At 40.7% G+C, this 27,021-nt stretch overlaps 1 protein-coding gene across 1 annotated transcript in view; it reads left to right on the forward strand.

Moving 5' to 3' along the window:
* Positions 1-24,725, forward strand: part of sema3ab (sema domain, immunoglobulin domain (Ig), short basic domain, secreted, (semaphorin) 3Ab) — a 151,504-nt gene extending 126,779 nt beyond the window's left edge. The window contains exons 14-16 of the mRNA XM_048610187.1: positions 3,131-3,198; positions 12,525-12,670; positions 20,987-24,725. Coding sequence (XP_048466144.1) covers positions 3,131-3,198; positions 12,525-12,670; positions 20,987-21,439 — 667 coding nt within the window. The 3' untranslated portion in view covers positions 21,440-24,725. The remainder of the gene's footprint in view (positions 1-3,130; positions 3,199-12,524; positions 12,671-20,986) is intronic.
* The last annotated feature ends 2,296 nt before the right edge of the window (positions 24,726-27,021 follow it).

Raw genomic sequence — 27,021 nt, forward strand, 5'->3', positions numbered from 1 at the left:
CATTTCTGACAAAGGGTCTAGGCCCGAAACGTCAGCCTTCCTGCTCCTATGATGCTGCTTGGCCTGCTGTGTTCATCCAGCTCTACACCTTGTTATCTCAAATGTTTGAATAGACATTGTTTTGGATTACATTCTGTTTTTGTTTGTATCCTGCCAAGGGGATTAATATAATCTATTGTACTTGTCAGAGCAAATTTGTCTGAATCAATCTAATATGTGCCAATATCCTGATTAGAATCCCAGTCTATTTTCCTTGTTTCCATGTTTTAAAGTTGAATACTTGCATTGGAAAGTTTCAGTTTGACCAGATCATTACAAGCTCAAATTCAGATAGATAGGGTGTGATATAAATATCGAGGTGGGTGGAAATTTGTGTAAACTGTTGATCTCTGAGACTTACAATAACATTGAACTGGCCATGACATGCAATAAAAGCTCAGCTAGAAATGTAGCTTAGCTGCAAGCTTGTCTGTTACTGTCGATCATCCTTTCAAGTGGAACTCTTTGTGAGACAGCTATAGAATGCTACTATATCAATCAGAGAAATCTATAGAACAGAAAGAGGCCATTCTACCCACTGTTACTGTGTTGGCTCTTTGGGCGAACTCTCCAATTCATTCCACTGCCATACTCTTAATATTTATCTCTTATTTTAAGGAATATTTGTGGTGTGAATTGAAAATTAGATTCCCATAGAAATGAGAAGGTAATAATAAACGAAGAACAGGAAATGAGGAAGATTTTAGAGGGACTTATCTGCTGTTCATAGAATCATAGTATCCCAACAGACTGGAAGACCTGCAGGCCATTTGGCCTATTGAATCCATACCAACCTTCAGAACAGCATCCCACCCAGACCCACCCGCCTCACCTTATTACCCTGTATCTCCAATGACTAATCCACCTGACCTGCACAATCCCTGGACACTATGGGACAATTTAGCATGGCCAATCCACCTAGCCTGCACATCTTTGGACTGTGGGAGGAAACCGGAGCACCCGGAGGAAACCCACGCGAACAGGGGGAGAATGTACAAACTTCACACAGACAGTTGCCCAAAGGTGGAATCAAACCTGGGTCCCTGGTACTGTGAGGCAGCAGTGCTAACCACTGAGCTACTGAGCCGCCCCTTCATTTTCATCAATAGTTTAGGAATGTGCACATACAGTATAGATCTTTCTGACGGTGAATGATGTGATCAAGTACAAATACTACACTGCGTATCATCATGTAAAGAGATCTGGTTTAGAGATTTAGATAGATCTAGCCCAACATCTGGAGATAAGTGTAGAGGAATTAAACAGAAATGGGTAACACCGATACCAGGACAGGGATAACATTAACAAAGAAAAGAGAACTATATCACATTAGAACATGGCTATCAATGTTTACTGACAAATTATTAGTCAGTAAAAATGTGATTACAATCAGAACACTAACTGCATTCATCCCACACCTACAACTTCAAGTTGAAAGGAAACATTATTTAAGTCTTTTAGGTAACTTTTGGAATGCTATGTGGGGGCTTGAGCATGTCGCTTTTGGAACGTAATGAAAAGGCTAAAGAACAGAATATCAAAGAAATTATAAAGGCAGTGCCATCAAGCTGTTTTTTTATTAATGGAAAAACATTTTGAAGGAAGATTGGTTCATGTTTTGAAAATGTTGCAGATCTGCCTCACTGTTGTAGAACTGAAAGACAGAAATATGTTTAATCAGCCAGAAATGTGGTTTAATTATTTGTTTTTAATGCTCATTATGGACTCAGTGTAAAATCAATTAAAATTAACAAACTTAACTTTACCTTTTCGAAAGGATAAAAGTGGATGACTATCAATTAGGAAAGAGATTTTCAAAGGTCAAGTACAGGTGGAGCTGGTTACAACACTTTATAAAACACTGGGTGCTGGGATACGATACTTTGAACAATAACCGTCTCCTGTGTGGAATGTCAGAGGGTCTAGGCCCGAAACGTCAGCTTTCCTGCTCCTCTGATGCTGCTTGGCCTGCTGTGTTCATCCAGCTCTACACCTTGTTATCTCAGATTCTCCAGCATCTGCAGTTCCTACTATCTCTGGGAAGACCCATGATAGTTTGAGGGGCTGTGGGGAGAGAGACTTAATTACTCAAATGACTTTGTCTGGTTCTATCCTCTTGTGTTCTTATCACGAAGTGACCGTGGAGCCTGTATTTCTGTGCTGTTCATCAATACATATTCAATGCAACGAGAAGATATTGACTCACATTTCAGCTGATTAGCTTCTGAATTTGACGGTGCCTAACACCTAGGGTCAGAATCAGGGTTAATATATCACCAAGTCAATGAAGCAATACAGGAGCTATTTTCATGCATTGTGTATAATAGGTACTTTCAACATTGCAATTCAGAAGCATATGCAATGCTACAGCCAGGAAGAGTTCAGATATTGAAGGTTTAATGTTTTTTCATTGATGAGATGTGGGCATTGCTAACTGGGCCAGCATTTAGTGTCTGTTTCTAATTGCCTCAGAGGGCAGTTAAAAGTCAACCACATTTCTGTGGGTCTGGAGTCAGATGTAGGCCAAACCAGTAAAGATGGCAAATTTTCATCTCTAAGGGATGTTAATGAAGTGTCTGGATTTTATAAAATATTGTTTAACCCACCCTGGTTGTATTGTACAGCTATGGCTTGGAGATTAAGGGGTTCATTTCAGGGGGCCACAATCTCAGGATAGAAAGCAAATACAGAGAATGCTGGAGAAACTCAGTAGGTCCAGCAGCATCTGTGAAGAGAGAAACAGAGTTAACTTTGTGAGTCTGGTATGTGTTTTCTTCAGAACTTGAAGCAACTACCTGCTGCGTTTCTCCAGCATTCTCTGTTTTTTTTTTAGATTTCCATCATCTACAGTATTATGCATTTATCTCACGATGCAAAGCTTTAACTGATCCATTCAGTTCTGAATTAATTTGACTCTAAAGATTAGACCAACTTGATGTAGTGGTTTCTTAAAGATCCCCAGCTGTGGCCAGCTGATTGGGATTGTCCAATCCTGGATTTGATCTAAAAAGATAACCTTGCATAGAAGCAAAATCTCCTCCATCAAAAGGGCAGAACCTGCCAGACCTCACTTTGATCATTCTTTTTCCAGACGTACCAGAAGACAAGACATCAGGAATGGTGACCCTCTCACCCAGTGTTCTGATCAACATCACAACGGTAAGCTCATGATGACTCTTTTGATTTAGATTGAACATTCTAACATTTCTGAACAATTCTTCTATCAAATGATGTGCTTTACATTTACAATTCAGACGGATGAAGCATAGATAAATAATTTGTTTCCATTTTTGATGAAATATTGGTGAAACATTGCAGAATCCTAAGTATCAGTTTTAAGTTGGAAGTCAGAGGTTAAAGCTGCACCAAAACACAGAGATGGTCAAAAACTGTGTCTTATCTAATCTGTGAAGGATTCAATATCTTCCCTTCTCTCTCTGACCCTCTATTGTCTATTCCTGAAAACACTTAACCCAAATTTCCTGTTCCTTTTCATCTGACTTTCAGAGTAGATAGTATTCCCTTTAGCTTTCTCAAATGCTAAAGCAATCAAGCACTGTGCTAGGATCTGTGATCAAACACATCTAGTCAAATACTGCATATGATTTATAACCTTATTGACTTTATAACTTGGTTAACATGGGAGCACTTCTTATTTCATAGTGAAATATTACCTATGCGTAGAAGTGTTCGGAATTTACTTTTTGGATCCAATTTGCCCAGTGTAGCAGGATTAAGGCCAATGGTCAATTTATTCAGGTCACCGCTAATTTGATCAAGACTATTTTTATAAGTGATCTTGCTGACTGCCTATACTGAGTATGTTACACATTGGTGACACTGTTCTTGCAGTAATGGTAGACCTGAGCACCTGAATCTGTTTCCTACTGTCAGAGCTGGTGATGTCTAAACTCTACATAACTAGGCACATAACCACTTGAAAAAACACTCTAAAGTAAGTCAAATTATGTTCCTTGCAGAATTAGAAGGAGTGAAAGCCTTCACCTGTCTTAAAAAACAACCACTCTCCACTACCCCTCTCCCAGTCCTCCATCTCTCCTGCAGCAACTTCACCTCATTATGATTCTCTGCTGAAACTGTTTTAAAATGCCTGATTAGTAACTTCTTCATCAATCCCATCTATTTTGTCAAAGGATTGTTTAAAAATTCATTCCACATCACTGGCTAGGCCAACACTTATTACCCAGAGTGCTGTTAAGAGTCAACCACTTTGTTATGGGTCTGGAGTCACATATAGTTCAGACCAGGCAAGGATGGCAGAGTCCATCCCTAAATGACGAGTGAACAATTGACAAAAAAACACTCTAATTTGCAGAGATAGTAGGAACTGCAGATGCTGGAGAATCTGAGATAATAAGTTGCAGAGCTGGATGAACACAGCAGGCCAAGCAGCATCATAGAAGCAGTAAGGCTGACGTTTTGGGCCGAGACCCTTCATCAGAAATCTGATGAAGGGTCTAGGCCTGAAACGTCACTCTAATTTGCAGATTTTTATTGAATTTCACTCCAGGATTTGAACCAGAACATTACCTGGGTCTCTGGTTTAACAGCCCAGTGATAACACCACTAAGCCGTCAGCTCCCCTCCTGTCTGACTTACCTTCTAAGCCTAAATTTTTAATTTCTCCTTGACTCTCTCGCTTTCATGGGAAATGTGCATAATGTGCCTGAATTAAATTAGTTGTTGCCCTTAATCTTTGACAACTATTGGATCACCTCAAATCTTCCTTTTTTTCAAAGGCTACAAGACCTATTTAACCTGATCTTCTAACTCCAGTATGTGATCCCTGGTGTCATTCCAATTGCTGCAGTCTGTGGATCCTCATATGTTTCCTACAAAGTGTGACCACAACTGCACATGTTACATGTTACACTGTGGAGAGAGAAACAGAGTTAATGTTTTGAGTCCAGTGGCACTTCAGAAGGCTCTGATTAAGGGTCACTGGACCTGAAAAGTTAACTCTGTTTCCTTCTCATTGATGCTGCCAGTCCTGCTGAGTTTCTCCAGTTATTTCTGATTTGCCATATCAAGGCTTTTGTTTAAAAGAGTGCAATTTATCAACACGAATAATGGCTTTAGGAAGTAAATAAATTCCTTCCTCCTCTGTGGGAACAGTGCCAGTGATCTCATTACAATTAATAAAGAAATGACTGAGCATTTGCTGAGAAGTATTTCTTGTGTTGTTGCCAAGTTGTGACTGAGCACCGCAACACCAGTTTCATCTTTAGACTTTAATGTCTCCAATGGTAACCAATCATCCCTCTCCCAACTTCAGAAATATTTCACCTGTACCATAGGGTGTGGGTCAATTTCATTCTGTGTCTACATTTAATATGGTGCTGCTTGGAAACAACTTCCCTTCACATCGTAACAATTGAAAAGTGGTAAATTAAGAATTACCAGAGAGAAGTAAAATGGAAATGGAGACGTGAGAGATGCATCATTGTGGAGTAATATTAGTCCATTCACTTCAATCTTATCCTTGAACATGTTGATAGCTGGCAGATCACTAAATGCTGGTTTCAGTAACTACAGTTGGTTGTTCACTAACTTTCACTGCAGCCAACTCTGCTTGGGACTTTGAATTCGTCACCAACATTCCACAAACGTTGCTAAAAAAAATCCCAAAATATCTCAAGATAGACCCTGTAAGTTGCTTGCTCCAGTATAAAGTGCGTGGTTGTTTCAGTCTAGAGAAACTGTAAAAGAAGTGATAACAGAGCTTCCCTAACAACTCCAGACTGTGATTATCATTCAGAAGCTAAATGTTGGGCACTGCTGCCCTCTGGTGGAAAACTCTGAACAGAGCTTTTCTTAGGTGCTTCAAGTCCTACCCTGCTGGAACTTTTCCATTTATAAACTTTGCACTTGTACTGAAAGTCGTCGACATCGTCAGTCACTTGCTGATGAGTCTGATTATCCACCTAGGAAAGTCAGTGTCACTGGTCCTGAATTCTGTCGGCCCTTATATGGCTGATGAGCCTAACCCTGGAGTTGTATCTCCCATCGCACATGTGGTATGTCCACCCGTTCATAGACTTGATGCCAAATGAATCAATCCTGTCCAATGCAAAATGTGTTTATAGAAAATTAAATGTTTACAAAGCTACATACTGTAGGGATTCTATAAAAAGAAACTAAAGATGTTAAATCCTTTGTAGCATTACATAACAGTCATTTGCATATCACACAAAGGGTGAGATGGTGTTTGCAATATTTGTACACAAAGTTAAATATTTTTGCAGATGTTTGAATTTTGGATAGCCGGAATGTTGACACAGTTTAAACAATACACAAAGCAATTAAGTCTGAATCTGTTTAGAAATTAGCATTATGGGGTGTAGATTTCAAACACTACTTTCTGGTATTTCTTCTGCATTATAGAAAGCTGAAGGCTTTCGCTGTCTATAGTGGAGTTTTGTCCAAGCACAAAAACAATTTTACTGCAGTGAGACATTTATAATTAGTTTAGTAATGTCAGGGTTTTAGCTGATGGATGATTTATTCAATAACTATGAACTAAACCACAGACCTTCCCAAAGATGTTTTATTGTAATATGTTGTCTTTATTGGTATTGAATATGGAATTATCCTGGTGCAGGGACAGATAGCAACACTTTCCTGGAAATCAAGAAATTTAACATTGCGTCATACTTACTGACTGTATAGAAACTGTCAATAATTCCTCAGTAATACTGGCTTCTATTATGTACTCACATTCATTGGAATGGTAGGTGCGGTCAACCCTTCAGATCCCTTTTTGATAGGTTCTTATTGTGTACAGTGCTAGCTTCAGATTGCAGTGCTGGAAGATAGTTTATCATAATCTGTCTCCAGAATGCAGCAAAAGTTTGAATAGTAATCTATAAGCACCAAGTATTCTTCATGAATAACGATAATAAGCCCTTAAACCTCTCTCAATCTGTGCAGGATAAGATGGGTTTCATATTCCTATTACAGAACCATATGAAGGAGTTAGAACTGGCTTCATAATCCTTCCTCCTCTCTATATTCCATGTAATGGGTAACACAATACTGTCTGGCTGATACCTTAATCCCTCTTTCAACCCTTGTTCTCTGTTCTTTTTTTCTTCTTTAGTACAACTGAAGTTTCAAAACAGCGCCTTAATGGTTTCCAATGAGTTTATGTATTTTTATTTAAACCTCTTGACTTTTATGTGACAAAGCCATATAAGAGTATGTTAAATTTTAGAGTCCCTAAATAATCAGAAGTTTGAAATGTGAGGAATAATTCATCTCCAGTTGTAAATGTGTCTGCAGTCAAGGTGTTGGTTATCCCACTGTTGGTTGCAGTTCAGTAGGTTTCAGGTAGAAATTCATCCCATGAGCTATTGTCAATGGCCTGTTTGACGCATGTCTAATGTTTAATAGAGAATAAAGAAATGACAAAAAAAAGCCAAATGATTACTTTTTATTTGTCTTCCTTGAGGTAGTTGGCAGAGATCCAAATGACTAGAAAGATGAGGAGTTAAAGGAAATTAGGATTAGTGAGGAGTTTGCACTGGAGAAATTAATGGGCTGAAAGTCGATAAATCCCCAGGATTTAATGGTTTACTTCCAAAGTGCTGAGCTAACCAGGCTGAACCAAATTCATGAAACCAGGCCCAGCATGAACTAAAATTAACATCACAAAACAGCTGAAACCATTCATTCAAATCTGACTCTTCTGTGTGATTTGCACCCCTCTGGAAGTTTCAACACAGTAAGATGTAAGACCTGTCTACAGATTAGCCATCTTGAAAAAACAATTAACCCAGCAGAGGAATACACAAATGCACTTTATTTTAGGGAAATGCTTTTGGACAGAGCAGAGAGAAGAATGAAGTAGATTTGAAAGCCTGATCTCTCTCCCTGTTTTTCTCTGAGCCTGTTGAGATACTGGGTGCAGTGAATATTCAAGTTAGAGAAACTTCCATTCACTGAAATGTACATCGCTTTTACAAGTTTCACCATTGCTAGTGAGCAGTGACTTAGGTTAAAGCTAACATCTCAAAGACTCTAAGGACTTTTTAAGCTGCATGTTCTCATTTTCCTTTTTGCACTATACACTCTCCCCTATTAAAACTCTATAGCAAGATAGAAAACACAGGAACAGGAGTAGGCTATTCAGTCCCTTGTGTCTGTTCTGCCATTCAATGAGATCATGGCTGATCTATGGCTTAACTCCATATACCTGTCTTTGGTCCATATCCCTTAATATCTTTGCTTAATGAAACTTTATCAACCTCTCATTTAAAATTAATAACTGATACAGCATCCATAACCATTTATAGAAGTGGGTTCCAAACATCTACCTGTAGAAGTGCTTCCTAACATCTCTCTTAATGGTCTGATCTAATCCTAATTCTCAAACTATGCCCCCTAGTTCTAGAATCCCCACACTGTGGAAATAGTTGATCTTTAACCACGTTGTCTTTTCCTGTTAATACCTTGAAAACGTCAGTCAGATCACCCCTTAACCTCCTAAATTCAAGAGAAAATGCGTCTAATTTGTATAAACTTTCATTGTAATTTAGCCCCTGAAGTCCTGGTGTCATTCTTATAAATTTAAATTGTTCTCCCTCCAAGGCCAATGCCCTATGTCTGTATTGGATTTGATTTGATTTGTTATTGTCACATGTACCAAGATACAGTGAAAAGTATTGCTTTGGGTGCTATCCAGATAAACCATACCTTACATAAATACATCAGGGTAATAGAACAGAATGCAGAATATAGTGTTACAGCTACAGAGAAGGTGCCGAGAAAGATCAACTCTAATATATGAGAGGTCTGTTCATAATTCTGATAACAGCGGGGAAGAAGCATGATTCACATAACCAGGGCAGCTATTGGCAATGGGGTGAAGTCTCAGTTGCCTCACTTCTGAGGAAGGGTCACCTGACTCGAAATGTTAACTCTGATTTCTTTTCACAGTTGCTGCCAGATCTGCTGAGCTTTTCCAGCAACTTCTGCTTTTGCCCCAGTTTCTTGTTAGTTAGGGAGAGGAGATCAGGATCAAACCACTCATTATTTCTCCCAGACTCTGAATGGAGAGAATCCATGTGATCTTCCAATTCATTGGAATTGAGTAACTATCACTTAGTAAATCTCTTCATTAAGATCATGCAAAAACTTGGCTACATTGTTGATATACTGGATAATTGTTTATTCCCATAGAACAGTATCTCAGCAGGAAGGCAGGAAGTGACGGGGTATATATTTTTACCACTCAGAAGATACTTCGATGGCATTTACACAATTTCTCAGGGAGTCTCTTCCGACCCAAGATAGCAGTCATGGATTGGGATCATTTCTGATTCCTCATGCCAGTCCACCCATCAGCTCAGCAGTTGGGAGATCATCCTGGTGTCAGCCACAGAGGAGAAACCTTCTGAACCACCATTGAATTAAGTCCTCAGGGATAATCAGATGCTCCCAGCTTTGGAGGGATTAGTGAGGACACTGTGGGGTGTGGGAAGAGTGGGGAGAGATTGAATGATTTCAGAAAGGGGGATGGTGAGAGGAGAGCCCCCATCTTGAGGTAGCCTCTGACAGCGACTGTGAGGCTACCCCAGTGCGGGGAGGAAAACAGCATTACAGGAAGGTGACCAGCAGCAGCTGTAGCCCAGGGATTCCCGTATAGGGCAGTGTATGGGGAGGTGGGGGTGATTAGTACAGGGTGCTTCCCATCAGCCACTGGGAAACCACCTGCTGGATGTATAAGTCCGTCACCTTTGGGGAATATTCTGTTCGTTGCCATCCCACCTTCAGGACAATAACCAACGGCCAATGCTTCATTCACAAATACCTGACTCTAATCCCATCCTCCACCAATGGAGATAGGGCGATGCCATTCTTCATGAAGTGTTTTTTTCCAATTTACAAAGTTATAGAATCATTCGGCACGGAAACAGACCCTTCAGTCCAACTCAACCATGTTGACCAAGTTTCCCGAACGAAACTAATCCCACTTGCCTGCATTTGGCCCATATCTCTCCAAATCTTTCCAAATGTCTTTTAAATATTATAACTGTACCAGTATCTACCACTTCCTCTGGCAGTTCATTGAAGGTACTCCCAATGCAACTGAATCCACAAGGGGGTGTATGTGAGAGAAATTAAATCTTTCATGTCAATTTGAAGATATCTTATAATTAGTTTATAGAAAATAGCATTCTTAATTTAACTTAGGAACTGAAAGTTTGTGAATGCCTACAGCTCACTGTGATTGCTCTGTATATCAGGACATATGTTTCAGTCTCTAATTTTCTCAATTTGATGGAATGTTTGTTGAATTTTCAAAGGATTGATTTTTTTAATACAATGTTGAAAATGACCTGTTGTCAGTGAATGGGTGGAAATTGAGAATGTTACCAATTTTAACAAGATGTTTATTAATTTCTTCTCTTTAAAGCATTGTAACTGCCCCCTTTCAGAGCCAACAAATTGTGATTTCTGGAGTGACACCTCAAGAGGGAGTTCAGCTTTTACCAGCAATTAAAGTTGTATATCAAAGCCAGAAATCATGCAACACCAGGTTATAGTCCAACAAGTTTATTTGAAATGACAAGCTTTTGGAGTGCTGTTCCTTCATCAGGTGAAGTGGAGAGAAGCACATAGGCCTGTGCTCCGAAAGCTTGTGATCTCAAATAAACCTGTTGGACTATAACCTGGTGTTGTGTGATTTCTGACCTTGTCCACCCCAGTCCAACACCAGCACCTCTACATCATGTATCAAAGGCAGAAAATTGCTGGAGAAACTCAGCAATATCTGTGGAGAGAAAACAAAGTTAATGTTTTGAGTTCAGTGACTCTTCATCACTGGGTTCTATTTTCTCCCAAAAAAAATTTGCTGCCAGAACTGCTGAGTTTCACCATCACTTTCTGTTTTTGTTCCAGATTTCCAGCATCTGCAGTGCTTTATTTTACTTAAGAGCCTCTCATCTAGACCCATCCCCCTACCCTTTCCCCGTAATCCTGCATTTCCCATGGCTAACACACCTAATCTACACATCCCTGAACACGATGGGTAATTTAGCATGGCCAATCCACCTAACCTGTACATCTTTGGACTGTGGGAGGAAACCGGAGCACCTGGAGGAAACACACACAGACACAGGGAGAATGTGCAAACTCCACACGAACAGTTGCCTGAGGCTGGAATTGAACCCAGGTCCCTGGCGCTGTGAGGCAGCAGTGCTAACCACTGAGCCTTTATGATTTTCTGTGTTGATAGGGGTATAATTTTGAAATTCATTGAATGTATATATTCATTTATTACATTAAACTAAATAAATTAGTTTACTGACTTGGCTTAAAACTGTCTTCAGGCTTAGACCTCAAGGTGACACTATTTATTACACTGTAATAGTAAATACTGCTGTATGTGGTCATTTATAGACATATCAGACTCTGACTTATAATTCCATGAGGCAAGGACTAAACTATCTTCTTTCACTGTTCATGTCCATTTGGTTTCAAGAGTTTCTAAAGTTCCAATCTAGTGTAGTCTTGTTTAGTGTTGTCTGCTTTGTAGTTTAGCCTAGTCCTGTGGTCTCTGTCCTAATTCCAATCAAACTGTGCTATTTACACTTAGTGATGTGCAACTCTAAAACATCATCACCAAGTTCCTCCGAGGTCTGATGCTCTTATACAACCGTAACATTTCCTAACTAAGGAAGGATGGACCTGCATTAGAAGTATTGCATTAAATGATCACTCCGTTAATATCTCAGTTCAGGGAGGTATTTCGTGAGCAAACATTGGACAAATTGGGCCTATATCTGTTGGAGTTTAGAAAAATAAAAGGTGATCTCAGTGAAACATATAAGGTCCTGTGAGGAACTGATAAGGTCAACATTCAAGGGATATTTTCCCATTTGGGATAAACAAAAATTAGCAGGGTGGGGTCACTGTTTAAAAGTAAGAGGTCTTCCATTTAAGATTGAGACATAAAAGAAATTCTTTTTCTTCAATTGTCATAAATCTTTGGAATTCCTTTCCCCAGAGAGAAGTGGGAGGTTGGGCAGGGGGCAAGTGAGGAGTAGGGGGGTGAGTGCAGGCACAGGCAGGGTTACTGAGTATTTTTAAGGCAGAGTTGATTCTTGATTAATGACAATGCCAAACATAATTGGGGGGTGTACAGGAAAATGGAGTTGAGGTTGCAATCAGATCAGCCGTGCCTTATTGAATGGCATAGCAGGCTTGAGGGGTTAAATGGCCTCCGGCTGTTCCTGATTCCGTTGCTGCTATGGGACCACAGCATCTCATAAAGACCTACCTAATATGGCAAGAAGTAGCGAGTGATCAATAATGGTCAATGATTGAAGTAATTGAGTCAGGAAACACTGTTAATCCTGCACTATTCAGCCAGTCCTGATATTACTATGGAGTATGATCATCCAACAATGTTTACTGGGTGGATCTATTCTCAGTTTTGCTGATGCCTTCTCTTCCTTCAGACAATTTGCATGAGCATGAGAATATGGAGGAAAAGATTATCTATGGAGTGGAGAACAGTACCACCTTTCTGGAATGTGTCCCGAAATCACAGCGAGCTATAGCATACTGGCAATTTCATAGACAGACTGATGATCATAAAGAAGAGGTAAGACATTGAGCTGTAGGGTTACAATTGTCAGGATTGAGATTAATTATGTGATATTAATACAACTATTTTAACAAAGACATTCATCCTTCAATGTAAACTGATAGAAACGCTGGAGGAGGCCATTCAGTCCCTCAAGCCTTTTCCACCATTCAATGAGATCTTGGCTGATCTGTGGCCTAACTCCAAATGCGTGTCCTTCCCCGTTATCCCTGACTACTTTTTCTTAATAAAATTTTTTCTATCTCTCATTTAAAATTAATAATTGATCCAGCATCAACTGTAGAAGAGAGTTCCAAACATCTGTTACCCTTTGTGTGTAGAAGTACTTCCTAACACCTCTCTTGAACGGTCTGGCCCTAATTCTCAAACTTTGCCCCATAGTTCTAGAATTCCCAAGAGATAGCTTATCATTATTAACCCTGTCTTTTCCTATTAATAGTCATAGAGTTATAGTCATAGAATCACACAGCATGGAAACAGACCCTTTGGTCCAACTAGTCCATACCTTGAAGACTTTGATCAGATCTGCCCTTCACCTTCTAAAGTCTTGAGAAAATGAGCTTAATTTGTATAATCTCTCCTCATAACCCCCGAAGTCCAGATGTCATTTTGGTAAACTTATGTTGTACTCCCTCCAAAGCCAGTCTATCCTTCCTGAGGTGTGGAGCCCACATTCTCTGATATAAAAGAAAACAATTTCCTTGCTAATGCAATTGACACTTTCGCTGTCAATATCTCCAAATCTGATTCAGATGCCACATGTAATTGAGATGTTCACCAATTCCATAACTTACTGTTCCATTACTTCCAAAATCAAGATACAGTGCTATTTAATGCTTCAGCATAATTCATGGAATGTTCCAGAAACAGCCCCTGTCCCAGAGACAGCATGGACAGGATCTTCATCTATTTTTCCTGATCATTGTCTGAAAAGTGACTGAAATCGTGTTATTTCCTCCCTTTAATATGTCACAATTTAGGTTGTATTTTGGGTTCACTAGGGTGTTCCTACAGCCCCAGATTATCCCAACCTTTGTAACTAGAAGAATGAATCAGGGATGTCGATAAGATGGGACACAGAAGGTGACTTTATAAAACACGCTACTTAGAGCCATTAATAAATTGTAAGGGAATGCAAGCTTTTGTATTTTTGGTCAGGAATATTTACGTGTTGAAGGAAAGTGAATTTGGTTCAGCCATTGAGGCTATCAAATTGTAGAGTTTAAAGTAGTTTGTTGTCCATGTTCCTTCTGATTACAGACAGGGTTTCTTCCAAACACTGCCCTATTCTTTTCAATTTTGATGTTGTTTTATCTTCTCCTCTGAGACAATCTGCTGCTCACTTACTTTAATTTCTTTTCAGGAGCAGTTAACTGGGAAATGTTCCATCAAATAAGGGGCTTCACAATTCATAATTCTGTCTGATCCATGCATATAGCAAGTGTTGAGTTAATCCCAGAAGCTTTCATGTTGTTTACAGTTCAATTGGAAAGTGAAAGCCAGAGCTTTCTTGATTCCAATCTGGAAGATGTAGAAGAGAGTTCTCATTTTACTGATTGAGCTATTTAAGCTTTGTATGATAGATACACAACTAAAATAAAGATTATTGCTTAAAATTTAGCTGCCTTTGATTATCTCTAATTATAACGTTTTATGATCTGACAATCTGGCTGTAAAGTGGATTGAAGCATTTGAACCACCATTAATGTCTATTACCATACAGGCTCCTTCTTACCTTGCCCTGCACAGCCCCATTGCTTATCTAGAGGCTCCACTTGGCTCCTTTTAAAGCCTGGTGGTTAAACAAAAATCTGCATTTAGTTCAGGAATTTAGGATGTTGTAAAGAATGGCAGTGTCTTTAGAAATGTATTTTGTTTGAGATAACCAGGGTCTTGCACAGCTTTCAGTGGCATTAATATGGATTAGGCAATGATTTAATGTTATTGGCTGTATGGTCTATACTCACACTATCCAGAGATCATATTCCTCCTCATCTTTATTCAATATTTTACTTTGTGGTTCATCAGCAGGATTTAAACTACACTTGATGAATCAGAATTTACCAGACCCTTTGAGCTTGAACTTAATGGCCAAGGGGCTAAACCATCCCCACCCACCACCACCCTCATCCACTTGGCTGAGCTCATCCTCACCCTCAACAACTTCTTTTTTAACTCCTCTCATTTCTTCAGGTCAGAGGGGTTGCCATGGGTACCCGCATGGGCCGCAGTTATGCCTGTCTCTTTGTGGGGTACGTGGAACATTCCTTGTTCCAATTCTATTCCGGCCCCCACCCACAACTCTTTCTTTGATACATCAATGATATCATCAATGCTGCTTCCCTGTCATCCAGAATTGGAAAAGTTCATTGATTTTGCTTCCAACTTCCACCCCGCCCTCACTTTCACCTGGTCTATCTCTGACTCCTCCCTTCCCTTCCTCGACATCTCTGTTTCCATTTCTGGGAATAGACTGGCCACTAATATTCACTATAAACCCACTGACTCCCACAGCTACCTGGACTATACATTTTTGCACCTTGCTTCCTGTAAAGACTCTATTCCATTCTCCCAGTTCTGTTGATGGTCTGGACCGTGTGCAAGTGTTCAGGGGAAAACCCAGACGTGTACGCCACCACCATCACAGACTTCATCAGTAAAGGTGGGGAGGACCGTGCACCAATGAAGTTAATCCGAGTGTCCCCTAACTGTAAACCTTGGATCAACCAGGAAATCCACTCCCTACTGAAGACCAGTCGTGTAGGATTCAAGCCGGGTGACCCAGACCAATACAGGAAATCCAGATATGACCTCGGCAAAACCATCAGGAAGGCCAAGAGGCAGTACCGGACCAAGTTAGAGGCCCAGCCTTACCAAACAGACACCCGCCATCTATGGCAACATCCAAACGACATTACGGGATACAAAATGAAACAGTGTAAGATAGTGGACAACGACACATCCCTCCCTGACGCACTCAATGTTTGAGCAGAATACCACCAGCGTGGTAACACCTGCCCCGACAGCCCCTGACAGACCAGTTCCCTCTGTCACCGCTTCAGAAATCAGATCCGTCTTCCTGGGAGTCAACCCAAGGAAAACGATGGGCTCGGACAGTGTCCCCTGTCGAGCACTCAGATCCTGTGCGGACCAACTGGCAGAAGTATTCACCAACATCTTCAACATCTCCCTCCTACAAGCTGAAGTCCCCATCCTTCAAGAAGACCACCATCATCCCTATACCCAAGAAAACACATGCAGTGAGCCTTAATGACTACCATCCAATAGCTCTGACTTCAATAATCATGAAGTGCTTCGAGAGGCTGGTCATGGCCCACATCAACTCGTCTCCCAACCTGCCTTGATCCCCTACAGTTTGCCTACCGACATAACAGATCCACAGAGGATGCTTTACCCCTAGCCCTGCACTCATCCCTGGAACATCTGGACAACAAAGACACCTACGTCAGACTCCTGTTTGTTGACTACAGCTCCACCTTCAACACCGTTATCCCCTCCAGACTGATCTCAAAACTGCGTGACCTTGGTCTCGGCTCTACCCTCTGCAACTGGATCCTCAGCTTTCTGACCTATAGGCTGCAATCAGTGAGGATAGGTAACTGCACCTCCTCCACAATAACACTCAGCACTGGAGCCCCCCCAGGGATGCGTCCTCAGCGCCCCACTGTACTCCCTGTGCACCCAAAATTGTGTTGCCAAACTCCGAGCAAACGCCATCTACAGGCTCGCTGATGACATCACGGTAGTAGGACGGATATCTGACAATGATGAGTCAAAATACAGAAGGGAGATAGAGGGCTTGGTGACATGGTGCAATGAAAACAATCTGTCTCTCAACATTGGCAAAACTAAAGAACTGATCATCAACTTACGAAAGGAATGCTCCCATCTACATCAACAGAACTGAGACTGAGAGAGTGAAGAGCATCAAGTTCCTCGGAGAGATGATAACCGACGACCTGTCCTGGACTTTCCACGTAGATGCGACAGTCAAGAAGGCACAACGCCTCTTCTTCCTCAGGCAGCTCAGGAAATTTGTCATGTCCATAAGGTCCCTCACCAACTTCTACAGATGCGCCATTGAAAGCACACTGTCCGGGTGCATAACGGCCTGGTATGGCAACTGCTCTGCCCAGGACCATAAGAAACCACAGAAGGTGGTGTGCACAGCCCAGACCATCATGGAAACCAACCTTCCATTCATGGACTCCATTTACACAGCTCGCTGCCACAGAAAGGCAGCCAAAATCATCAAAGACCCATCTCACCCGGTAATGACCGCCTCCTACAGTCTCTTCCATCAGGCAGAAGATACAGAAGCCTGAACACTCCAGCAGGTTCAGGAACAGCTTCTTTCCAGCCGTTATGAGACTGTTGAATGGACTCTAGCCTCAAATAATGTAACCTGTATGTCCCTAAGTCTTTTTGATCTGTACATCCTTTGCTTGCTGTGATCTGCCCATTCTGCGCATAAATAAAGCTTTTCACTGTATTTCAGTACACATGACAATAAAATAAATCAAAATTGATTGATCAAAAATCAATATGTCCCGATGAGGCCAACTTCGACAAGGGACCCTCCACCTTCTTCCTCAACCGAAGATTCCTCAGCACCATTGTTGACAGGACTCTCAACGAGGCCTGGCCCATCTCCTGCACCTCCACCTTCACCCCTTCTCTTCCCTCCCGCAACAGCGATAGGATTTCCTTTATCCTCACCTAACAGCGTCCACATCCAGAAGATCATCAGACGCCATTTCCGCCACCTCCAGAGAGATGACTCCACCAGACACATATTCCCCTCCTCTCCCTTGTCCGCCTTCTGCAGGGACCGTTCCCTCCAGGATACTCTTCCTTCACTCACAACATCCCCCCACAGTCCAACGGCACCTTTCTCTGCAACTGCTGAATGTGCAACTCCTGCCCATTTACCTTCTCCCTCCCCAGTATCCACGGGCCCAAACATACTTTCTAGGTGAAGAAACACTTCACCTGCACTTCCCAGAATCTGGTGTACTGCATTCGCTGCTCACAATGTGGTCTCGTCGACATTGGGGAAGCGAAGCGTAGACTGGGTGACCATTTTGCAGAACATCTACGTTCTGCTCGCAAAAAAGACCCTGAGCTTCCAGTTGCCACTTTAACACACCACCCTGTTCCCTGGCCAACATCTCTGTCTCAGGCTTGCTGCAGTGTTCCAGTGAAGCTCAGCGCAAGCTGAAAGAACAACACTTTATTTTCCACTTGGGGACCCTACAGCCCTCTGGACTCAATATTGAGCTCATTAATTTTAGGGCCTGAACTCTCCCGTGTCCTAGCCCCCAACCCACACACCAGGCCTTGTTATCACAGTCTGCCATTACACGCTACCTATTGTCAGTCACTAACAGTTTAAATTAACAGCTATTCACCCTCCCTAGCTAGATCGTTATCCACTCCTTTGTCTATCCAACTATTCTTCTCTCTCTTTGGGCTCTATCCCCACCTATCGTTCACTCCTTACCCCCTCCCCGCACCCTATCTTCTACATATAAACCAACATTTTCCTAGCTACCATCAGTTCTGAGGAAGGGTCACTGGACCTGAAATGTTAATTCTGATTTCTCTTCACAAATGCTGCCGGACAGCAATCTCTATTTTTGTTTGTGGCTGAATTTCCTGTTGTGTTATTTTTGGTTTATTTTCTAATTTATGAGCATATTATTTTAAAACAGGTGTTAAGTGGTTTAAAATAGGACTGAATTGGTGCAGACAGGAATTTATTGAAATAATTCCCAGTTATTGAGGAAGGACAGGAAGCTAAGAAAAGGTGGAGGGATAGATTTGTTATTTAACGATGGTATTAGCATCATAAAGAGATGACCAATGTTTACGAAACCAGGAAATTGTATAATCTCACAGTGAAAGTGCCCCTACACAGTTGCGTCCAGAATATAATTGAATTTTACATTGAGGTTGAGAGGAGTGGATCTGAGAAAATAAGGACAAGTATGCGAAATAAAAGCAGATCTGGGGAAAGTGAATTGGAAAAATAGGTTGAAGGATTGTTCAACAGAGATGCTGTGCTGGACATTGAAGGGGATTTTAGAATCCAGAGAATAGACGCATTGCAATGACTAAGGAAAATTCCAAGGGTTGGAGACACTATTCATGGTTCGCCAGGAATGTTAAATTTAGTATAAAACTTAAAAAAAAAGCATACAATTGTGCACAGATAGATGACAGGTCAGGATGTTTTTCAGGCTGGAGATCCGTGACTAGTCGTGTTCCATAGGGATCCATGCTGGGACCTCTGCCGTTTATGATATATATAAATGACTTTGGTGAGAATGTAGATGGGTGAATAGGTAAGCATGCAGATGATACAAAGATCAGTGGAGTTGTGGACCGTGTAGAAGGTTGTCAAAGGACACAGTAGGATATAGATCAGCTGCAGATATGGGCGAAGAAATGGCAGATGGAGTTTAATCCGGGTAAGTGTGAGGTGCTGCACTTTGGGAGTTCAAATGTTGAGGAAAATTATACAGTTAATGGCAAGACTCTGAACAGCATTCAAGTTTAAAGCTCCCCGAAAGTAGCCACACAAGTAAAGAAGGCATATTGCATGCTTGACTTTATTGATTGGGGAACTGAATCAGGATGGCATGTGGCAGTTTTATAAGACTTTGATTAGGCTACATTTAGAGTATTGCATTAAATTCTGGTCACCACATTTTTTTTTATTTGTTAATGGGATGAAGACATCACTGGCTAGGCAGCATTTATTGCCCATCCCTAATTGCCCAGAGGGCAGTTCAGAGTCAACCACATTGCTGTGAGTCTGGAGTCACATGTAGGCCAGACCAGGTAACGATGGCAGGTTCCTTCCCTAAGGGACATTCATGAACCAGATGAGTTTTTCCTGACAAAGGCAATGACAATCAATTCATGATCATCATTAGATTCTTAATTCAGATTATACTTTTTTTTATTGAATTCAAATTCCACCATCTGCCATGGTAGGATTCGAACCCAGGTCCCCAGAACATTATCTGGGTCTCTGGATTAACAGTCCAGCGATAATATCACTAGGCCATTGCCTCCCCCAGGACAAAGGGTGTGGTGAGTTTAGAGAGGGTGCAGAAGAGGTTTACCAGGATGCTGCCAAGATTACAGGGTCTGAGGTATAAGGAGAGGCTAGAAAAACACAGGTTTTTTTCTCTTAAGTAGTGCAGGCTGAGGGAAGACTTGATAGGGGTCTATAAAATTATGAGGTGCATAGATAGGGTTGATGGTCAGAATCTTTTTCACAAAGTTGAAATGTTAAATACTAGGGGGCATGCATTTTAGGTCGGGGGGAAGTTCAAATAAGATATGAGGGGCAAGTTTTTAAACAGAGTGGTCGGAGTCTGGAATGCACTGCCAGGGGTGGTGGTGGAAGCAGATACAATATAGGGATTTAAGGGACTTTTAGATAAGTACATGGATATGCAAGGAATGGAGCGATATGGGCCAATGGCAGGCAGAAAGAATTAGAGGTAGTAGGAACTGCAGATGCTGAAGAATCCGAGACAACAAGGTGCAGGGCTGGATGAACACAGCAGGCCAAGCAGCATCATAGGAGCAGAGAGGCTGACGTTTCGGGTCTAGACCCTTCATCAGAAAAGGGAAAAGAATTAGTTTCATTTGGTGTTATGTTCGGCACAACATTGCAGGCTAAAAGTCCTGTTCCAGTGCTGTATTGTTCTTTGTTCCATGTTTTAAGATTGTGGGAATTTCTATTAAAATTTTAATAAAGAAATGATAATAGAGTGTATTGGTTATATACTCTGGTCAGAGTTATAAAGTTAGTCTATTGAATGGATCTTGGAAGTTAAGGAGATGAATTGAACAGATATCTCTATCGTTCCTTACTACAGAGAATACAAAGAACATCCCAGAAACAGTCAAGGAAATTGAAAAGAGGGAGGAACCCAGAAAAATCACAAACAGCAGAGAAGTTGTACTGAATACTGAATCAGTTAGGCGTTTGAGAAAAAGAATATGTGGGAAAGGCAGGAACAGGTTATTGAGTTGGATGGTCAACCATGGTCATAATGAATGACAGAACAGGCTCAAAGGGCTGAATGGCCTACTCCTGCTCCTGTTTTGTATGTTTCTATGTTGATATTGATGGTAATAGTTCATTAATTTTATGAAGAGTTTCTGCTTATCCACCTTTTCTGGACTACTGACTTCTTTATTACTGTTTTGCTTGAACCCGTTCCTCAGGTCCTTATTAATATTCAGTGTTATATTCTCCCTCTGCTACAGATCAAAGCAAATGACCGAGTCATCAAGACAGAACAAGGGTTGTTATTACGTAGCATCCAGAAGAAAGATGCTGGGATCTATATTTGCCAGACAGTAGAGCATGGCTTCATGCAGACAGTACTGAAGGTGACACTAGAAATTATTGACACTGAACATTTGGAGGAACTTCTGCATAAAGAGGTTGATTATACTCTGAGGCCCAAGGAGAGTCACAGCATCATTGCTCCAAACCAGAAGCTTTGGTACAGGGACTTCATGCAACTCATTAACCATCCCAACCTCAACACCATGGATGAATTTTGTGAACAGGTTTGGCGGCGTGATCGTCGCCAGAGGAAACAGAGACCAGCGCATACGCCCGTAAACACCAACAAATGGAAACACTTACAGGAAAACAAGAAAGGTAGAAATAGGAGGACCCATGAGTTGGAGAGACCACCGAGAAGTGTCTAACAATATACAACTTAATTCAAACAAAATGCAATACATACATTAACTACTTCATTGCATTATGTTGATGTTTACAAGTATATGGGCTGCTCACCAGATACACAACTGCCATCCATCGTCTTTTTCACCCTCTTCATTATTTTTGGCAATGCAGCATGGTGACTGGAATGCATTTTATAGTTGGACCGGACTTGCTGTTTTAACATCACATGCAACTGACTGAAATCCACCAACTCAATTTCCCCCTCAAAGAAAGTCAATATTTGTTGATGCCAAAATATGTTGTGATGATCACTGAACTGCAGATCAGGTGGGGAAATCTAAGATTGATTTGTAATTCTTTTACCTGCCTGCTGTTGGTCAGAGTACACTGACAATACTCCAGGTGTAGTGAACCCACAGAGATGATCAGAGAGCTTTTGAAGTGCCACATGTCTAATCACCTGTTTGTATATGGTTCTCACTTTGACCAAAAGACAATGGACATGCAGTTCAGACAAATACATCTGCTGATTGAAAGTGGAACCAAAGTCACAAGAGTGGGCAGGCTTTAGATTAAAGAAGATCCGGTTGACTAAGTTGACTGGAATGTTTGCTGTCAGCACAACCTGAAGTGTCAAGAGTGATACCATTCTAATTCAGTCTAAAACAAGACCCCACATGTAAACCTTTACCGAATGTCAATACATTGAGTTATCACTTAATGATTCATGGGAATTAAGGTGCTATTCAATTGTGAAGTAAAAGGCATTGCTCTTTTGAATTTGAAAAGAACTTGAAAATGTTTATTCAGGCATGTCAAAAGGCATTTACAGTGTGTCCTGGTGATGATGCATTTTACAGAAAGTAGTTTTAAAGAATGGTTTAGGAATGGAACCAACCAGTAACGTATTTTATTCTAAATAAGAAAATATTCAACTTCAGTGATGGTCAACAAATCAGTTAATACTGGAGAGTGATGTCATTCTGGGAGAGGAAGCTTTGATTGTCAATAGCTTTCAGTCCAGTAAGTAATAAAAGACCACCAGTTAAATCTTCCAGAAATAACATGAGAAAAACTGTGCGTCTTTAATAATAACTCTTTGCTAAGGTTACAGAATGATGGACCAAATCAAAATTCAAGTTGATCCCAGTGCTGGGTTAAAATAACAATTGTATAGCTGGAAACAGTTGTGGGTTGTGTGATATTCTTTCTCCCAATATAAGTCTTCTCAATGTCAGAAAGACAAATGTACTTCAAAAACAAGAGAAATTGCAAAGCCCCATGCTCCATGTATTAATAATCATTGAATTGAAAAAAAATACTTTGAGCAATGGAGAGGAGACGATGCGATGGTAGCCAACTGTACTTGTCAGTAAATAATACATATTACATTTGAGAGATATTTGAAATAAAAATTATAAAGTTGCTGTAAGTTAAATGTTTAGAACTTTTCTTTTTGACCTGCACAGGTTACATTTAATATCCTTTTAAAACTAGCGCATAACAGTTCAAGCATTTGACTGTTTCACATTAAGGTTGAGAGCCCATGATTATCCATCACTTAGCTCACTTACTACCTCAGTTTTACAAGAGACATCGGTCATTTACCAGTCACCTAACTGGAGGATTACATGAAAGCAAATCTCTCTCTAACTCTCCCTTTTGTTTTCTCAAGAAATATGGGAGGGATGAAAATAAAGTAAAATGTTGCTTGTGTTATTCATTTCAAGGTAGGCAATAGCGCAGCAACATGGTAGCAGACTCTTGGAAATCAAAAGAATAGGTCACTTCTCAAGGGCAGTTAATGAGGGGTGACCAATGTGAGCCTTAGGTGCGACACATACTTTCTATTAAAAAAGAGAAGTCCTGTTCCCTGGAAGATGTATAATTTCCTGAATATGGAGGCTGAGGAAGGGGAAACGAGACCACAAGAAAGCATTTCAACACAATCTCAAAAACAGAAGAGGTGCCACTGAAAGCCACTGCAAAAGTAGTTCACTTTAACATTGTTTGAGAAGACAAAGTGGTTTCCAGAGCTCAAAGCTGTTTAAAATAGCACTCATCATCATCTGAGTTATATTTGAGAATTATCCATTCAGGAGGTGGACAATCTACCTGGAGGGGCTGGATAGTCACCACTCCCCTCAAGATTACAAGCAATACTGAGGCCTGTTAACCAGCGTCTTTCCTCCCAGCGCCAGGTTGCTATAGCTCTGCATAAGCTTCTGAAATATTCAGATCACCACTGTATTCCTCATCTTCTATAGATATTAGCCAGAGCAAAAACTTGTCAGATTCACTGTTAGAATTGAAATTGTTCTGGAATGCTCCAATATGTCAATGTTGGCTCAAATATTTTCTTTATCTTTCCCCAGTTTTGTTTTTACAATGTTCATGTTTGAATTATTTTGTCCTTTTGCAGCAAGTTATATATTACCGTGGGGAGATACCATGGGCTAGACAATGTCATTCTTACAATCCCTTTCCTGATGTACCACAGCTTTGTGCTTGGGTGACAATATTGATTTAACCCTGAAAGGAAATGGCAATGAGAATTAAATGTTTCTGATGGGACTAAACATAACTCCAACAATCCTGCAACAATGCAAATCAGAGAACGAATGTTAAAGAAATGCTAACAATCAATGGACTGATAGTCTAGTGCAGCATTAGTTTCATGGTAATAAATTATTGTTTAAAGGAAAGGTTTACAGACCACAAACAATGAGACAGATATCAGGCTATTTCTTGTGATTTTGATGTGCTTTGGTTGCAGGAAAAATTCAAAGTTTTATGGTCTATTAAAAGGTACTGTGTAAAAAATGATGCATGTGAACGTGCTTTATATATTGGTTTCCTCTAGTAAACTATATTAGACAGTGATCTTTATCATTATTTAGCAATTAGCAATGGTCTGTGTTAAATAGTTCATCATTTTGCTTACCCACTTACCTAGACTGGTGTATATATATTTTTGTTAGACAAAGAGGAACAATATTATGTTTTATTGCAATGGTGATAGTTAGTTTTCATATGTATGTACCAGCTACTATAGTATCTATATAACCTGCCCAGATGAAATGCAAAAGGCTATTTATTTGGCTATTCCTGAAGCAAGAAATGTACACTTCACAGTTATTCAAAGCATGTGTTTCTGGTAGATAGTTGATGAGTTTTTATTTCTCTATTTATCACTGCATTTCTAAGGGGTACCATAAAACTGGAAAGGAATATTATGAAAATGCTGCTGTAAATTATTTCTTTTGGCATGTATTCAATTGTTGAATAAACTTTTCTTTTAAACTATGGAGTTTGCTCGGTTTCTCATTTTGAAGTATTGAGACACAACGTGAAATAATTCTGTAGGTGACCCTTTGGGACCTGCATTTGGTGAGACTTGGCTCAAATTTGCTGATGGCTAGACAGTCATGAAACAGCACAGACTGTCCATGGTGACGAGAGTCTAATAACCAGGTCCCTGGACTTTAGGGGACTCACTGAGTAGAGTCAGGAGGGCCAAGGGCCTGATCCAGAGGCAGCACGTGGCCATTAATTTCTGAGCCTGCCCCGAGAAGGCACTCTGTGGAATTCCCAATGTAACAGACACCAAGGAATGTTGAAGTTTCCAATGGATAGTTCATTACCATATGTAACACTCCCAGAAAACCCCTCAAATTCAGAAACTTTGGATGGTTCTAACTCAGTTAAGTTTAATTGTTATCCAGGAAACATCAGACAACTGGAAACCAAGAAATCTATTGTACCAATTTTCCACTGACAACCTCTCCAAATGTCTGACAGCCAACCCTGGGCCCAACTCTCTTGAACCTGACTCCCATCTTGACCCAGACCACCACCAATGCTTCCGCCACCCAAACTCTAGCCTGATCCCACATCCCAAGACTCAAAATATACCCACCCACCTCCCCAGACCCCGAGTTCTTTAACTCTCTTGACTGTTGGCCCAGACACCTACTACCACTGCTGTCCTTGTCTGGACCCTCAGTGACCCAACGTTTCCCTCTTCCACACTCCTGCTGAGCCCAGTACCCCTCCTCCTACCCACCAGAACTCATACCCTCTCCCTGCCTCCAACAAGCTCTAACCCACTCATTCATTTACCTGGCACCCTACGCACACAGCCACCTGCACTCCACCCACCTGGCAGACTAGAGGGGACATAGCTTTAAATTGAGGGGTGATAGATATAGGACAGATGTCAGAGGTAGGTTCTTTACTCAGAGAGTAGTAAAGGCGTGGAATGCCCTGCCTGCAAAACTAGTAGACTCGCCCACTTTAAGGGCATTTAAATGGTCATTGGATAAACATATGGATGATAATGGAATAGTTTAGGTTAGATGGGCTTCAGATTGGTTTCACAGGTCGGCGCAACATCGAGGGCCGAAGCGCCTGTACTGCGCTGTAATGTTCTATGTTCTATGTACTACGCACGCTACTTACGAATGGGCTCACTGCATTTCTCACTGACCTGGCACTCTAACCAAACACTTACCTGAGAAAATCATCCTTCCCACACAAGGTCTCCCAATGTCTGGCTGTGCAGCTGGACATTTAAATCTCCGAAAATAGTACACAGACCACTGCAAAAAGGAAATAAAAATCAAAAGAACTGTGGATGCTGTAAATCAGAAACAAAAGTAGAGATTGCTGGAAAAGCTCAGCAGATCTGGCAGTGTCAGTGGAGACAAATCAGAGTTAATGTTTTGGGTCGAGTGATCCTTCCTCAGAACAGTTCTGAGGAAAGGTTACTCAACCCACAACATTAACTCTGCAAAAAGGAATAAGGTTTTCACGAAAATTATCTTCACTGCTAGCTTTGTAGATTCCTGGAAAGATTCGTAACATGAGGCCTGTGACCATGCAGCTCCACTCAAAAGATGTCTCAACATAAGCGGATCATTTTTAAGCCAATCGGGATCAGAAATAGTGACTATGATGAAGAAATGAACCACCAGAACATTAATTTGTGTCCACAATGGGTTCAGAGCTTGGAACCAACTCTAACTGTACAAATAAACAGTTTGAACCTGTACATCTCATTTCAAAATTGCTTGCAAGATCTCACTGCATTCTATAAACATGATGCATTTTTTCTAAGTTTAAAATATCTAAAATATGTAAATTTCTGCATGAAATTGATGTTGCAATCGCCAGAATTGAAAATCGTTATCTTACTGTAATTAAAAGAAACAAGACAGATGTTTGTGTGTCTGAGATTGCAGTAACACTGTTAAAGTATCTTAAAACATTGTTAGAAACTTAGATTCACTCTTCAAATGGCAAATAATATAAAAAGGTCTAAATTGAGATTTCATCTCTTAAAAAGTGCAAAGGGTATCCTTGATAAAAACAGTGATATGTTTTTGAGATTTTAACCAGTTGCTTCTATAATAATTCAATTTGAATTTCTCATTGATTTAAACAAATCAGATTTCATCGGTAAGCTCTTGGTTGCTATGAACTTAAGGAAAGATCTTCTGATTGATTACTTCAGTACAGTCTTTTCAGAATATGAATTTGAATCTTTCTCCACTAACGTCACATTCTACATTTTACCCACTATCCGCTTCAGATTTCTCCA

The sequence above is a fragment of the Rhincodon typus genome, chromosome 22 (genome assembly GCF_021869965.1).
Source record: "Rhincodon typus isolate 14 chromosome 22, sRhiTyp1.1, whole genome shotgun sequence".
NCBI classification, from domain to species: Eukaryota; Metazoa; Chordata; class Chondrichthyes; order Orectolobiformes; family Rhincodontidae; genus Rhincodon; species Rhincodon typus.